The sequence below is a fragment of the Hyla sarda genome, chromosome 2, assembly GCF_029499605.1.
Source record: "Hyla sarda isolate aHylSar1 chromosome 2, aHylSar1.hap1, whole genome shotgun sequence".
Lineage (NCBI taxonomy): Eukaryota > Metazoa > Chordata > Amphibia > Anura > Hylidae > Hyla > Hyla sarda.
This window is the reverse complement of record NC_079190.1, coordinates 32,047,808-32,064,665: the sequence shown is the minus strand read 5'-3', so window position 1 is coordinate 32,064,665 and position 16,858 is coordinate 32,047,808. Positions and strand designations below refer to the sequence as shown.

Below are 16,858 nucleotides of genomic sequence, written 5' to 3'. Positions count from 1 at the left end.
TTTGAGGTGGAATCCCGCAAGCGGAAATTCTACCATGTAAATAGACCCTAAGGAATCTGTGGACAGAACTAATCTGTCCATGACTGAATCAGTCAGCCCCAGCACTAGGATATGCGGATATTGCCGTCCCCATGGACATACCACCTAATAAATTACCGAGATCATTCTTTTGTGCACCGTGCGTAATCCTATTGACAATAACGGGATTCTGCTGCACCAAAATTTCAGTGCAGAATTTTTTTATGGAATTTTCCTTGGAAATTCTGTGGTGTGAACCTAGCCTAAGGCTATGTTCAGATGGCATATTTTTGGCGGAAGTCTGGTGCTAGGACCGTTCGGAAATGCGCCCTCTCCATAGACAGCAGTGCATTGTCAACATGCCAATTCTATTGCCCCTATAAGATGTAACCGTCAGTATCCCACAGAGAATGGGATACCGATGTATTCCGCTAATGGGAGGAGCAGACCCTATTTATCTCTATGGCCAAACAGAGTCACAAGAGCTTCTGTTAGGGATGTATGTACTATTTTCAGTTGACTTATAGGCCCTGAATGGAGTCCAAGCGTGTTTCTAGCCTTAGGGTAGGTTCACATTACGTCAGTGCTCCTGTCAGTCCCACTGAAAACGGGGTGCCAACATATACTACACCACCCCTTTCCTTGGGTTGTGTGTGGTATTATAACTTGGCTCCATTAATTTCAACAGAGCCGAGCTGCAAGACTGCACACAACCTGAGGACAGAGGTGGTGCTATTTTTCTAATCCTTAAAGGTGTTATCCAGGAATCGAAAAACAGAGATAATTTCTTCCAAAGACTCTCCCTGTCTGTCTCCAGTTTGGGTTTGGTTCTGCACTCGGCCAAAAATATGCAGAATGTCCGCCCAAGATTTGAACCATTTAAATATACCGACGGGTGCTAGGTCCTCTCAGAAATGCGCCATTTCATAGACTGCAATGCATTTCGAAGAAGAATTTGCAGAAAATAGAAAAGGAATTCGGGAAATTCTGCAGTGTGTACAGTGCAGCAGATTCCCATTGAAATCAATGCTGCAGTGGAATGACAGTGCGGACTTTCTGTCTTGTGAACAAAGCTTTAAAAGGGATGATTCTTTCCAGATAAACAGCTCCGATCTCACTGATCAGCGCTAGTTTGCTTAGCCTTTTAAGTTATGTTTACATATTACATTTTGTTCCGAACGCTGGGTGCGGGCTGCAGGGGTCATGATGTCACGCCCCGCCCCAGGTGACGTCACGCCATGCCCCCTTAATGCAAAGTCTATGGGAGGGGGCATGGCAAACCTTTAAGGTTTTTAAATGCAATGGAGGACACTTAGGTCATGTACTAGAATCAGCAGGTGCTAGGATCGCTTGGAAATGCATGGTCTCCATTGCCAGCAATGCATTTCCAAGCGGAATCCGCAGAAATATGTGAACATGTTCAATGTTTCTGCGGACTCCAGAATTGCCATGTACACAGTGCAGCAGAATCACATTGAAATCAATGGGACTCTCCTGCAGTGGAATTTCCAGTGGGATATTCCTGTGGAATTCCGCCGTGTGAACACTGCCTTATGAAGGAAAGACTGAGCCTCCTCTTCTTTTCAGATCTATTCCTGCAATTAAAAACCTGAATGTGTGAACACCGCCTTACTGAGATCAGTTAAACATGTGGCCATTCATTATAACAATGATCATATTGGCCACACACTTTACACGTGTTGATTACTTCCCCGATAACCAGCACATGTAAAGAGGCCCTTAGGCTTCGTTCACACAACGGAATCTGGCGGAAAAATTCTGCTTTTATAGCGCAAGCATGTTCTGCCGGTGCCACTATATGTGGAATGTCTGGACGGACATTCCGCTGTGTGCCCCAGTGTGATGCATTAAAGGGGTACTCAGCTGCTAGACTTCGTATCCCCTATCCAAAGTATAGGGGATAAGATATCTGATTGCAGGGGTCGCGCTTCTGGGGCCCCCGCGATCTTCCGCAGCACCTGGCGTTTGTTTAGAACTCCTGGGGCAGTGGTCGTGACCCCACTCCCCCTCCATTCATGTCTATGGGAAGGGGTGTGGCGTGACACCATGAGGGGGCGTGACCATGACATCATAATCACGGCCTCCGGCTCCGAGCATTCTGAACGAAATGTTCAGAACGCTGGAGCATCGGAGTACCCCTTTAAGGCTGTTTTCAATCAGTTTTTCTAAAGAAAACTGTATGGCAAAAAAAACGGATGGAACAGTATGGGAAAAAGTAAACCGTATGCGTTTTTAAAATTGCATACGGTTCCATCCATTTTTAATTAAAAAAAAATAAGTTTTAGAAAATTTTATTTAAAATACATTTTTAAAAATGTTAACTTTAGGATGCAAATGCGCATGTGCAAAGTAAAACCCGTATACGGTTTTCCCGTATGGAACCGTATACTTTTGCATTTCCCATTGACGTCCATGTTAAAAAAAAACTTATGCGGTTGCGATAGGTTTTTAAACCGGAGACAAAACCGTGGTCAACCACGGTTTTGAGTACGGGAAAAAAAACGTATTGCAAGCAAACGTCCGCAACCGGATGCATCCGGTTTTAAATTATTTGTCTATGTATACGGCTTTCAATACCGTTCAATACGTTTTCAATAATAAAAACGTATACGGGAACAATACTTGAAAAACGTGGTGTGAACCCAGCCTAAGTCACTGCGGAGCCTCCTTTGAAGATGAGTGACAGGGTGACTAAAGATTCCATGTCTGCCAAACCCGTTTTACCTTATATTGGCAAGGTCCACAATGCAATCCTGTGACTGCGCAGATTTAAACACTTTCGAACCACTGCAATTTCTGACAGTGGCAATTTGATTCTTTCATGCCTGTATTAAAATGGAATGATAAAACAAAGCACAATTCCACCAATGGTTTTTGGGCTTCACTACTTTAAAAAAATAATAAATTGTTCTGTCTGACCATATTCCAATTATTCTTCCGTCTATGGGGCTGTTGTGATGGCTTTTTTTTTCTCTTCCTTTTTTACATCCAATAAGAGCGGCGTGCGTAGCGATGTGATGACGGCGACGGAGAGCGTGGATCCCGGGGAAGAAGTCGTCCGGATCGTCGGGGACACCACGGAGACGCGGCGACAGCGATGGAGCGACATCCAGGGCAGCGGTGATGAGCGGTGACGGGTCCGGAGCGGCGGGGACACGTGAGTATTACCTAATATACCAGTGGTCTTCAACCTGCGGACCTCCAGATGTTGCAAAACTACAACTCCCAGCATGCCCGGACAGCCGTTGTTGTAGTTTTGCAACATCTGGAGGTCCGCAGGTTGAAGATCACTGTTGGGTTCAGAATCCTTTTTTTTCTAGATTTTGCACCTTTAAAATTGGGTGCGTCTTATATGCCGATGCGTCCTATAGGGCGAAAAACACTGTATTTAATGGTAAAATAAAAAGGTGTCATTACAAAGTACAATTGGTTGCACAAAAAAGCCTCCTTTGGGTCTGTGGATGGAAAAATAAAAGAGTTATGGCACTTAAAGGACAACTGCAGCGGCATTACACTTATCCCCTATCCACAGGATAGGGGATAAGTGTTTGATCGCGGGGGGTCCGACAGCTGGGACCCCCCCGATCTCCCTAACGGGGCACCGCCATAAGCGCTCATGGTGAGCACTAAGGCGCGTAGCGTCGACCTAGAGGTGGACTGTGACGGCCCGTCTCCTCCCCGTCCCCATACAGTTCTATGGGGGATGCGGGGAGGCACGAATGCTTCCTCCCCGCCTCTCCCATAGAGATGTATGGAGGAGGCGTGCCGGCACGGGAGAGCCGCGGCCCCGTACAGGAGATGCCGGGGGCCCCAGCGTTCGGACCCCCCGCGATCAAACACTTATCCCCTATCTTGAGGATAGGGGATAAGTGTTTGTAACGCTGCAGATGTCCTTTAAAAGGCGAAGAGGGGAAAAAATGGGGTTAACGATTCTGTCCTTGTGCGCTCCCTCCCTCTCTCACATATTCCAATTATTCTTCCGTCTTCGGGGCTGTTGTGATGGCTTTTTTTTTTTTTTTTAACAAAACCAGAAGTAGTTTTTATTGGTACTATCATTTTTTAAATTACTTTTTATTCCATTTTTCAGGGGTGTGAATGTTTTACATTAAAAGGACATATATGCCTCGTACACAGCTAACTGTATAATCCCACCCACCCTCTCATAGTCCCTCCCATTATTATAATTAAGTTTACTCCCATCTCACCTCATATTCTCATACTGTACAAAAGGTGTGTGATCAGGGCACCCCAGGGTTGGCCACGTGTCCTCTTTAACCCCTAGAACAGTGGTCTTCAACCTGCGGACCTCCAGATGTTGCAAAACTACAACTCCCAGCATGCCCGGACAGCCAATGTAGTTTTGCAACATCTGGAGGTCCGCAGGTTGAAGACCACTGCCCTAAAGGAAGCAGGGCATAAATGTACTCCCTAGCCTTTTACGCCTTGGAGTGTCCAAAATTTATGAAGCTCACATCATAGACAGCGGGTCCCGGTTACCTCACCGCCAATGGCGGATATCATCAATCACGCTGATACCCGTCATTACCATCTGGACATCGAGGAAGAAGAGGATTAACCCCCTCTCCTTCCCCGTTCTCCCCTTGTGTGTCTTTGTCTTTCGATAAATGTCTTTCAATAAAGGCTTCGGGCCTGTGATCTCCCCTCCCTATCCCCTCTTTTCCCATCCCCCCTATGCCTTGTTGTTTGACAGTGTTGGTTTTAATAGTGTTTTATGATGTACACAGGAGTGTTGGTGTAGCGTAGTGTAGCATGTGGTACGATGTACAGTATAGCGTAGGGCAGTGTTTCCCAACCCAGTCCTCAAGGCACACCAACATTCCGGGCTTTTTCAGTTACTCCATTGGAATAGAATAGGTAAAAATTAAAATCCTGGACTGTTGGTGTGCCTTGAGGACTGGGTTGGGAAACACTGGCGTAGGGAACCTGTGCTGTATATCGTGCTATATATGGTGAATTTATTATTTATTGTACAAGTGATTGACATTTAATTGCTAATAAACATACCCATCATTAAACCCTTTAGATGCTGTGATCAATACTGATCATGACATCTAAAACTGTTGCAGGTCTTTGGTGACACTTAGACGACATGTAGTGCGACTGCGGAGGTCTCCCCTCCTGCTCCATGCTTCTCTTCAGGGATCTGCTTGTATAGTCTGTCATGAGGCAGGCTGTACAAGTGGATCGCCAATATTATTAAACAGTGCTATGCCATTGCATAGCATCAAAAAGTAATAATCGCCCATGGGGACTAATAAAAAATTATTTATATATAAATAAGCCCCTCCTTTAAAAATGTTATTTTTTTTTTTTAAATCACCTCTTTTCCAATTTTACAGAATTTTTTTTTTTTTTTATATATCTATAATATATATATATATATATAAACTTATTTGGTATCACTGTGTGCGGAATTGTGCAAACTATTAATATATATTGTTAATGATCCCCTACATTGAATGGCGTTGACATAAAAAATAGAAGTAAATTCTATCCTATAAAAGTCCAAAACTCCAGAAAAAAAAAATGTAATAACTGATCAAAAAATCTCTGATAAATACGACCGATCAAGGCGTGAATAAATTACGCTCCTACAGCTCCACATAGAAGAAAGGATAGAATAGGACAGTTTTAAACCTACTCAGCTTGGTAAAAAAGTTAGAGTTTTTTTTAAAGGCAGAACAATAATAGGCAAGCACGTAACCATCATTTTAATCATATTGACCTACAGAATAAAGAGAACAGTTTTACCGTAAAGTGCACTGCATAAAAACGAAACCCTCCTAAACTTCCAACATTGTGATTTTATTTATATCTTTCTGCCACAAATAATATTTTCGTTGTGCCATATACCGTATTTTTCGCCGTATAAGACGCACTTTTTCTTCCCCAAAACTGGGGGGAAAAAGTTGGTGCGTCTTATACGGCGAATACACCCCTATCACGGCGGTCCCTGCGGCCATCAACGGCTGGGACCCGCGGCTAATACAGGACATCACTGATCGCGGTGATGCCCTATATTAACCCTTCAGACGCGACGATCAAAGCTGACCGCCGCATCTGAAGCGAAAATAACACTAACCCGGCTGCTCAGGACCGCTGCAGTGAAATCACGGCGTCCCGAACAGCTTACAGGACACCGGGAGGGACCTTACCTGCCTCCTTGGTGTCTGCTCCGTGCCGGGATCCCCTGCATGGCCGGCACTCTCCATCGATGTCATCACATCGTCGTGCACGCCGTCCCGTCATGCAATAGGAGCGGCGTGTGTAGCGACGTGATGATGGCGACGGAGAGCGTGGATCCTGGGGAAGAAGACGTCCGGAGCGTCGGGGACGCGGCGACAGCGATAAAGCGACATCCAGGGCAGTGGTGACGGGTCCGAAGCAGCGGGAAAACGTGAGTATTACCTACTATACCAGTGGTCTTCTACCTGCGGACCTCCAGATGTTGCAAAACTACAACTCCCAGCATGCCCGGACAGCCAACGGCTGTCCGGGCATGCTGGGAGTTGTAGTTTTGCAACATCTGGAGGTCCGCAGGTTGAAGATCACTGTTGAGTTCAGAATCTTTTTTTTCTAGATTTTGCACCTTGGGTGCGTCTTATATGCCGGTGTGTCCTATAGGGCGAAAAATACGGTATTTAATGGTAAAATAAAAAGGTGTCATTACAAAGTACAATTGGTCGCACAAAAAAGCCTCCTTTGGGTCTGTGGATGGAAAAATAAAAGAGTTATGGCACTTAAAAGGCGAAGAGGGGAAAAAATGGGGTTAACGCTTCTGTCCTTGTATGCTCCCTCCCTAGATACACAGTGTTCATCAGTTAGTGGAGGTGTGGGGGGGGGAGGAGGAGATGAGATGATACTGAATAGAGCTGAGTGAACTTACAGTAAATTCGATTCGTCACGAACTTCTCGGCTCGGCAGTTGATGACTTTTCCTGCATAAATTAGTTCAGCTTTCCGGTGCTCCGGTGGGCTGGAAAAGGTGGATACAGTCCTAGGGGACTCTTTCCTAGGACTGTATCCACCTTTTCCAGCCCATCGGAGCACCTGAAGGCTGAACTAATTTACGCAGGAAAAGACATCAACTGCCGAGCCGAGAAGTTTGTGATGAATCGAATTTACTGTAAGTTCGCTCATCTCTAATACTGATCCTACCACACCTAACATGACATGCTTCAAGACAATATTTGGGTTTAGGCAGGAAGAATAATTACATTTAAAATTATATTATTTTTATAAATATGTAAGAAAACCTTTTAGGACAAAGAATATCACTTGTAGTGTAGGCTGCAGCTTTGCTATATTGTTCAGCATGTTAGCAATACTCCCTGCGCATATGCTAAAAAGGTCCATAGACCTTTAGTCCAGTGGTGTCCAACCAGCCGTTGGCTGTCCAAGCATGCTGGGAGTTGTAGTTTTGCAACATCTGAAGGTCCGTAGGTTGGACACCACTGCTCTAGTCGCTAAAGTTCCCCAAAAAATATGTTTTTTTTCTGCGTGGGTATATACAGTACATCAATAATGTAGGGCAGGGAGTGGAGGGGAAGCAGATATTCATGCTTCAGCACAGCCCAGCCTCTACAATTCTTGATCTTAGACGTAAAACATAATTTCATTACTTTGTAACCAGCCATCAATTAAAAGGAAAACTGTCATCAGTGTTACACGCCATAACCTGTTGGTACACGTGTGTTGTGCAGATGACACTGATGACAACCATATTTACCTGTCCCGTTTTGTTCATGCTGTCCCAACATCTTGCTCTGTTTCTTATATTTTGGCAGTGGGCTTAGGCGGAGTGACGCAAGGAAGCTCCGCCCATGCCCCAAGCCCAGAATGGAAGATACGGAGCAAGATGGCGGGTCAACAGGAACTGAACGGGGGGGGGGGGGGCAGGTAAGTATCATCAGTGTTACCTGCACAACACTGTACCAACAGGTTGGCGCGGAGGACAGTTTTCCTTTAAGAGACAGGTATCATTTGTTTTATCTCCCATTCAGCTATCTGACCCTAACCGCAGCTCTGAGCAACATGTAGAGCTGACAGATTCCCTGATGCTAACAGAACCTAAAAAGCTGAATTTTGAATACAGCTCTGGCTGTGAATGGAGTACAATATACAATGTAACCAAACATCGATCACAGATATGTATTGAGTGTTAAAGGGAATCTGACAGCAGGGTCACCCGCACCAACTTAAATACATAGGCAGAAAGGGAGAGACCCTGTTTCTAATGCTTCTTACTGGGTGAAAATTGGTGCAGCTCATGCAGAAGTCAAACATGGCAATTTCTTATTAAATGGGCTCTGTCATTAACACAAATGTTTGCTATTACACTCCTTATGGTAAATAAAAAATCTTTCTAATGTACTTTGTTTAAAAAAGAAAAAAAATTCAAGTTTTCTATGTTTTATTTGTGTTTAAAAAAAGCTGCCACTAGGTGTCTCCCTACTTGTCCAGAGCACATTTCCCCCCATCTTTTGCACAGACTTTAGACTCCTGCTGGCCTGGCAGAAGTCCAACATCAGGAAATGCAGTCTGGAGTCCTGAGGAAGTGTGTGCAGCCTTAGCCAATCATAGCTCATTTCACACTGAACTGCTCTGGGCTGTGTGTAGCAGAGTGAGGGAGGAAGTTCTCCCCTGTATGGCTTCAGATGATGTCACACTTGCTGGGGAACGCCCCTTCCCCAATCTGTGAATCTGACAGACTGAGCAGAGAATACAGAACAATATCAAGGTAGAAAACTAAAAAATAGAAATAAAGGCAGGGGGTGGTTTATCATGATGGGGGCAGAGAACTGGGAGGATTATAACATTTAACAAGATCATGAGAGGTACACTTTAAGGGCAATAGAGGCGGGCTGATGCTGTTTGCAATGTCCGGCCCTGGGGATAACTCCACCCCCTTCACAGACCTAGTTAGGAACAACGGGTAAATATTCATGAAGGGGCGGGGTTATCACTGGAGAGGGCGGGAATAAGCATTGCACATACAGCAGCAGCCACATCAACAAGTTCAATATCTCCTAAACCGCTGCACCAATTTTCACCCAGTAAAAAGCATAAGAAACAGGGTCACCCGCATCTACCTGTATTTTCAGGTTATTGGGGGTGACTCTGCTGTCAGTTTCCCTTTAACTAAATAACTCCAGATTATATGACGTTCTACAAGTAGTCTGTACAGCGTAAACATAACAACATCTGCTAAAATGAAGCTTTTCCGTAGTATAAAAACACAAGAAACACTCCAGTGTATGCGTGCGGTATATATCACATAACAGGGACGGGTTCATGTCATATTTTACAGCCCCCTCAGGTTACCCACACCTCATCATACCCATAGGACGCGCATGCAAAGCACCAGACACATACACAGACTAGGAGTTACCACCCTGTCACATGGACATCACATAAAGGAATCTACATAGAGGTCAGGTCCAATAATCTGCGATCTCAAACAGGTAATGGTAGATGTCGGTGCGCCGGGCGATCTCGTAAGCCGTCTCTCCCAGTTTATTGGTCAGCTGGGGCCTGATGTAGCGGTTCAGGAGGAGCAGCTCCAGGAGCTGTCGGCTGTCCCGGTTTGCTGCGGCCAGATGCAGCGGAGTCAGCGAGCCCATAGTCTGCGCATTGATGTTGGCTCCGTGCTGGAGCAGGAAGGAGGCAACAGCCGTATTATTCCACTTGCAGGCGCTGTGTAGAGGGGTCCAACCGTCTAGGGTCACCGCGTGCACGTTCGCCCCCTTTGCGATCAGCTTCCGCACTATCGCCAGGTGACCGTTGTAGGAGGCTCTGTGCAGTGGGGTGTAATGATCTTCATCGGCGACATTCACAAGATCCGGGTTCATGGAGAGGATCCTCTGGACGGTTTGCAGCTGTTGGAAGAAAATAACCGAGAGGTTAATAATGTAGGAAAATATTCAGGCGGCGCAATGTATGGCGCTCGCAGGATTTTATTTATACATCCAAAGTTTGCACACAATGGGCAGTACGGCTGACGAGGCATCCATACAATGACTAGAAAGGGCACCTGCATGGAACTTGCTGGGTATCATATGGTTGCATCTCCCCATACTGGAGTTAAAGGGGTATTCCAGGAAAAACTTATTTTTTTTATATATATCAACTGGCTTCAGAAAGTTAAACAGATTTGTAAATTACACTTCTATTAAAAAATCTTAATCCTTTCAATAATTATCAGCTGCTGAAGTTGAGTTGTTGTTTTCTGTCTGGCAACAGTGCTCTCTGCTGACATCTCTGCTTGTCTCGGGAACTGCACAGAGTAGAAGAGGTTTGCTATGGGGATTTGCTTCTAAACTGGGCTGTTCCCGAGACAGGTGTCATCAGAGAGCACTTAGACAGAAAAGAACAACTCAACTTCAGAAGCTCATAAGTACTGAAAGGATTAAGATTTTTTTAATAGAAGTAATTTACAAATCTGTTTAACTTTCTGGAGCCAGTTGATATATATAAAAAAAAGTTTCTCCCTGGATAACCCCTTTAAATGAGGAAATGAATTTGTTTTTTAATTTATTTAAAAAAAAATCTCTTTAGCCATAGATTAAAAATCCACATCATAGGAAAAAAAAGAAAAGAAAAATCCACTGTGTGAAGCAGAAGCCACAACAGGAAGCTAAAAAGGGCTAAATCCTCTGCAGTAATTCCAGGGTGTGCCCTTAATATTTGCCAAAGATTACGTATAAAATGCCCCATGTGAACACGCCCCAACACAACCCCACCTCAGGTTCTCACTGTATAAACTTACTCTGTTATTTTCTGCAGCAAAAAGTATTAACTCTTTGGGGTCATCCTTGAGATTCTCCTCCTGGGTCTGGTACCAGTCCTCGCTCTTCTCCTCCTCATCGTCTTCAGACTCCCCCGGCCATAGACTCTGGGTCCCGGTAGGGATCAGGTGTCGGTGGGTTTCCAGTAGATCCAGCTGGTTAAAGTCTTCTGGAAAGTAATCGAGTTTTTCCTGCAATTCAATCTCATCTTCTGTGGTGTTGTCTGCGGCATTGTCCTGGGGTGAAGAGGCGTCCTTCAAGGTGGTCATCTGAAAAATATAGATATTTACTGAAGAGGCCAGCCTGCTTCCCATTAGTCCCAGCAGGGACCCATCACCAGCTTCTCCAACAGTCACAACAGAAACCCATCTACAGGTTCCCCAATATTCACAGAAGAGTTCACCCTACTTAGCCATAAGTCACAACAGAACTCCATCTACATCTTGGCCAATACTTGGCCACCCAACGTCCCCATTAGTCACAGCAGAGGTCTATCTACACCTCCAATACTCGCAGCAAAGGCCGCCGTAACTCATTAGTCACAGCAGGGACCTATCGGGTACTCTGCTGGAATTTTTTTTTTTTTTTTTTTAAATCAACTGATGCCAGAATTTAATTTTTTTTTAAATTACTTCTATTTAAAATTGTAATCCTTCCAGTATTTATCAGCTGCTGTATACTCCAGAGGAAGTTCTTATCTTTTTTGAATTTCCTTTCTGTCTGACCACAGTGCTCTCTGCTGACACCTATGTCCATGTCAGGAACTGTCCAGAGCAGGAGCAAATCCCCATAGAAAATCTCTCCTGCTCTGGACAGTTCCTAACAGGGACCCCAAATATTCACAGCAAAGGTCACCCTACTTCCCCATTAGTCAAAGGAGAGGTCCATCTCCAGGTTCACCAATACTCACAAGAGGCCACTCCACTTCTTCACTACAAGGCTCATTTACAGCATCCACAAATCTCGAAGAAGAGGTCACCCTATTAGTCACAACAGAGGACCATCTTCACCAGTACTCACAGCATAGGCCACCCTACTTCCCATTAGCCAAAGAAGGTCCATCTACCCTCTAATACTTACAGCAACGGCCTCTGTACTTCCCCATTAGTCACAGCCGAGCTCACCCCAGTACCCAATACTCACAGCAGAGCTCACCCCAGTACCCAATACTCACAGCAGAGCTCACCCCAGTACCCAATACTCACAGCAGAGCTCACCCCAGTACCCAATACTCACAGCAGAGCTCACCCCAGTACCCCAATACTCACAGCGGAGCTCACCCCAGTACCCAATACTCACAGCAGAACTCACCCCAGTACCCAATACTCACAGCAGAGCTCACCCCAGTACCCAATACTCACAGCAGAGCTCACCCCAGTACCCAATACTCACAGCAGAGCTCACCCCAGTACCCAATACTCACAGCAGAGGTCACCCCAGTACCCAATACTCACAGCAGAGGTCACCCCAGTACCCAATACTCACAGCAGAATTCACCCCGGTACCCAATACTCACAGCAGAATTCACCCCGGTACCCAATACTCACAGAGATCACCCCGGTACCCAATACTCACAGAGATCACCCCAGTACCCAATACTCACAGCAGAGGTCACCCCAGTACCCAATACTCACAGCAGAGGTCACCCCAGTACCCAATACTCACAGCAGAGCTCACCCCAGTACCCAATACTCACAGCAGAGCTCACCCCAGTACCCAATACTCACAGCAGAGCTCACCCCAGTACCCCAATACTCACAGCGGAGCTCACCCCAGTACCCAATACTCACAGCAGAACTCACCCCAGTACCCAATACTCACAGCAGAGCTCACCCCAGTACCCAATACTCACAGCAGAGCTCACCCCAGTACCCAATACTCACAGCAGAGCTCACCCCAGTACCCAATACTCACAGCAGAGGTCACCCCAGTACCCAATACTCACAGCAGAGGTCACCCCAGTACCCAATACTCACAGCAGAATTCACCCCGGTACCCAATACTCACAGCAGAATTCACCCCGGTACCCAATACTCACAGAGATCACCCCGGTACCCAATACTCACAGAGATCACCCCAGTACCCAATACTCACAGCAGAGGTCACCCCAGTACCCAATACTCACAGCAGAGGTCACCCCAGTACCCAATACTCACAGCAGAGGTCACCCCAGTACCCAATACTCACAGCAGAGGTCACCCCAGTACCCAATACTCACAGCAGAGGTCACCCCAGTACCCAATACTCACAGCAGAGGTCACCCCAGTACCCAATACTCACAGCAGAGGTCACCCCAGTACCCCAATACTCACAGCAGAGGTCACCCCAGTACCCCAATACTCACAGCGGAGATCACCCCAGTACCCAATACTCACAGCAGAGCTCACCCCAGTACCCAATACTCACAGAGATCACCCCGGTACCCAATACTCACAGAGATCACCCCAGTACCCAATACTCACAGCAGAGGTCACCCCAGTACCCAATACTCACAGCAATCACCCCGGTACCCAATACTCACAGCAGACCTACCTTTCACTAGTCATCACAGCACTACTGTCTTACAATGCTCCCACCAGGATTCCACAATGAAAACTTGACAATCCCATCATTATGTCATTGGGGTCCATCATGGATTCATTAAATAAGTGTAGACCAAATCTGCAGTCTTCATCCAGTAATCCCATGTGTATGAGGCCGGACTATCGCCCTGATGTCTGAGCACATTGGCTATGAACAGAGATAAGTGTCGCCAGGGAGATCTGTCCGCCGCTTATCCTATAGAAATATCCATGGTCACAGGGATGATGGGAGGGTCTTCAAATCCGATTAATATCTCAAGTTCCCAACCTGGGGCTCTCCAGCTGTTGCAAAACTACAAGCTGTCCGGGGTTGCTGGGAGTTGTAGTTTTGCAACAGCTGGAGAGCCCCAGGTTGGGTGACGCTGCGCTATAAAATACCAATCAGTAATTTATCATGGCAAGTGCTGAAGCCCCTAGGGGGTTGGTCAGGGCCCCCCTTTATGCTCAACCAGTCCCTGGTACCTCTATGGCCTAAAGGGGCAGACTTGCAAAATAAAACGCAATACAAAAAAAAAAACTCCAGTGTGCATTGACACCAATGAGCCCCTGCGACAATTACCAGCAACATGACCAACAACCTGTTGCATCCACATTAATTATGACCCCCACCCCCTCAAAACAACAGCAAACACGTGACCAAGCAGACTCCTCACCTTGCAGACTGTGCAATGTCCTTTCTGCACAGAGCATGCTGGTATAAACACAAGACAAAAAAAAACTACAGTTCCCAGCATGCTTTGCACGGCTTACGTCGCTCGACGACCGATCCTGCGTCTTCCTACATAGCATCGTACATTACGGTCACTAGAGGATAAACGAAACTGCAGTTTCCGCGTCTCCGATGACGGAGCCATTTTGTTGTCGCCCCTGTGTACAGAGTGCTGTCATGCAGTGCAGGGAATGCTGGGACTTGTAGTTTTGCCGGAGGGTCCCAGCATGCACACGTTTTCCCGGGGTTTTGCAGTGAGGCAGTGAGGTGGGTATTGCAGAGTGGTGTGAACTGTTGCCTGTAGGAACACATGGTTATGGGGCTCGTTTAGTATTGTGCTGTATTACGTCACAACATGTGCAGGGGTAATGGGGGCAGGAATCTACCTCATGGGGTACTTGTTTGTTGCACTCATATAATTGTGTGTCATGTACAGATCCCCCATAACAGTGTGTGGCATGTGCAGATCCCCCATAACAGTGTGTGTCATGTACAGATCCCCCATAACAGTGTGTCATGTACAGATCCCCATAACAGAGTGTGTCATGTACAGATCCCCATAACAGTGTGTCATGTACAGATCCCCATACCAGTGTGTGTCATGTACAGATCCCCATAACAGTGTGTGTCATGTACAGATCCCCATAACAGTGTGTGTCATGTACAGATCCCCATAACAGTGTGTCATGTACAGATCCCCATACCAGTGTGTGTCATGTACAGATCCCCATAACAGTGTGTGTCATGTACAGATCCCCATAACAGTGTGTGTCATGTACAGATCCCCATAACAGTGTGTGTCATGTACAGACCCCCCTATAACAGTGTGTGTCATGTACAGAACCCCCCCCATAACAGTGTGTATCATGTACAGATCCCCCATAACAGTGTGTGTCATGTACAGATCCCCCATAACAGTGTTTGTCATGTACAGATCCCCCATAACAGTGTGTCATGTACAGATCCCCCATACCAGTGTGTGTCATGTACAGATCCTCCCATACCAGTGTGTGTCATGTACAGATCCCCCATAACAGTGTGTGTCATGTACATATCCCCCATAACAGTGTGTCATGTACAGATCCCCCATAACAGTGTGTATCATGTACAAATCCCCCCATAAGTGTGTGTCATGTACAGATCCCCCATAACAGTGTGTCATGTACAGATCCCCCATAACAGTGTGTGTCATGTACAGATCCCCCATAACAGTGTGTGTCATGTACAGCTCCCCCATAACAGTGTGTGTCATGTACAGATCCCCATAACAGTGTTTGTCATGGACAGATCCCCCATACCAGTGTGTGTCATGGGCAGATCCCCCATACCAGTGTGTGTCATGGACAGATCCCCCATAACAGTGTGTGTCATGTACAGATCCCCCATAACAGTGTGTGTCATGTACAGATCCCCCATAACAGCGTGTGTCATGTACAGATCCCCCATAACAGTGTGTGTCATGTACAGATCCCCCATAACAGTGTGTGTCATGTACAGATCCCCCATAACAGTGTGTGTCATGTACAGATCCCCATAACAGTGTGTGTCATGTACAGATCCCCCATACCAGTGTGTGTCATGTACAGATCCCCCATAACAGTGTGTGTCATGTACAGATCCCCCATAACAGTGTGTGTCATGTACAGATCCCCATAACAGTGTGTGTCATGTACAGATCCCCCATAACAGTGTGTGTCATGTACAGATCCCCCATAATAGTGTAAACAACAACTGAAGTATGGGCACCACTAACAAATTCAGGTACAGCCACCTATCATACACAGTATAATAATCACAATAGAACAGGACAACAAGGACAAAGTGCGATCCCGCCAATATACGTGAAATCATGAAGACAAGTTTCACTATACAGGTATAAGTCAAAAAGTCCAGGCAAATATATAAAGCCAATTAAATCACACACCACCACCTGAATATAGCAATGTATAAGCCATGTCACCTGAATGCAGCAATAAGCATATGGCTATATACAATGCAAACACATGAAAGAGAAATACTCAATACCTACTAATAATAAATACAAAAATACTATAGTAATATCACAAGATGAAAATGAGTATAGCTAAAAAATAATCTGCAGTGCCGAGTGACTGGGATAATACATAGTACTAAAGGGTCACAATACTAAACCATATATAATCAATATCCACAACAAAATACAAGTTCAGTCCCCCAGTCTTCACTAGAGTATAGCTTATAGGAGGGAAGCGAACACACGTGTTTTGTCATATAGTGACTTCCTCACTGGTGAAGGACAGATCCCCATAACAATGTATCCTCTACAGATCCCCATAACAATGTATCCTCTACAGATCCCCATAACAGATCCCCATAAAAGTGTGTCCTCCACAGATCCCCATAAAAGTGTGTCCTCCACAGATCCCCATAACAGTGTGTCCTCCACAGATCCCCATAACTGTGTGTCCTCCACAGATCCCCATAACAGTGTGTCTTCCACAGATCCCCATAACAGTGTGTCCTCCACAGATCCCCATAACAGTGTGTCCTCCACAGATCCCCATAACAGTGTGTCCTCCACAGATCCCCATAACAGTGTGTCCTCCTCAGATCCCCATGACAGTGTGTCCTCCACAGATCCCCATAACAGTGTGTCCGCCACAGATCCCCATAACAATGTGTCCTCCACAGATCTCCATAACAGTGTGTCCTCCACAGATCCCCATAACAGTGTGTCCTCCA

General features: G+C 45.9%; 2 protein-coding genes across 5 annotated transcripts in view; one reads left to right on the top strand and one right to left on the bottom strand.

Annotated features, from left to right (window-relative positions):
* Positions 1-8,442: 8,442 nt before the first annotated feature.
* Positions 8,443-14,375, bottom strand: ANKRD49 (ankyrin repeat domain 49). Of its 3 annotated transcripts, none has more exons than XM_056561494.1 (3): positions 14,179-14,375; positions 10,828-11,115; positions 8,443-9,937 (listed from the first exon to the last, which is right to left on the bottom strand). In XM_056561494.1, exons 1-3 carry the CDS (start codon positions 14,215-14,217, stop codon positions 9,494-9,496), a joined length of 771 nt encoding a protein of 256 aa, XP_056417469.1. In that variant the 5' UTR covers positions 14,218-14,375; the 3' UTR covers positions 8,443-9,493. The 3 variants fall into 3 exon arrangements, with proteins under 3 accessions (XP_056417469.1, XP_056417468.1, XP_056417470.1); XM_056561493.1 differs by having other exon boundaries at positions 14,082-14,212; XM_056561495.1 differs by lacking the exon at positions 14,179-14,375 and adding an exon at positions 13,379-13,658.
* The window catches only part of MRE11 (MRE11 homolog, double strand break repair nuclease), a 229,548-nt gene continuing 226,954 nt past the window's right edge, over positions 14,265-16,858 (top strand). Inside the window, exon 1 of one of the 2 annotated variants that reach the window (XM_056561491.1) lies at positions 14,265-14,404. The gene's annotated coding sequence lies outside the window, so the exon portion shown is untranslated. Of the gene's footprint in view, positions 14,405-15,988; positions 16,011-16,858 lie in introns of those variants that run through there. The other variant, XM_056561492.1, reaches the window with a different exon arrangement.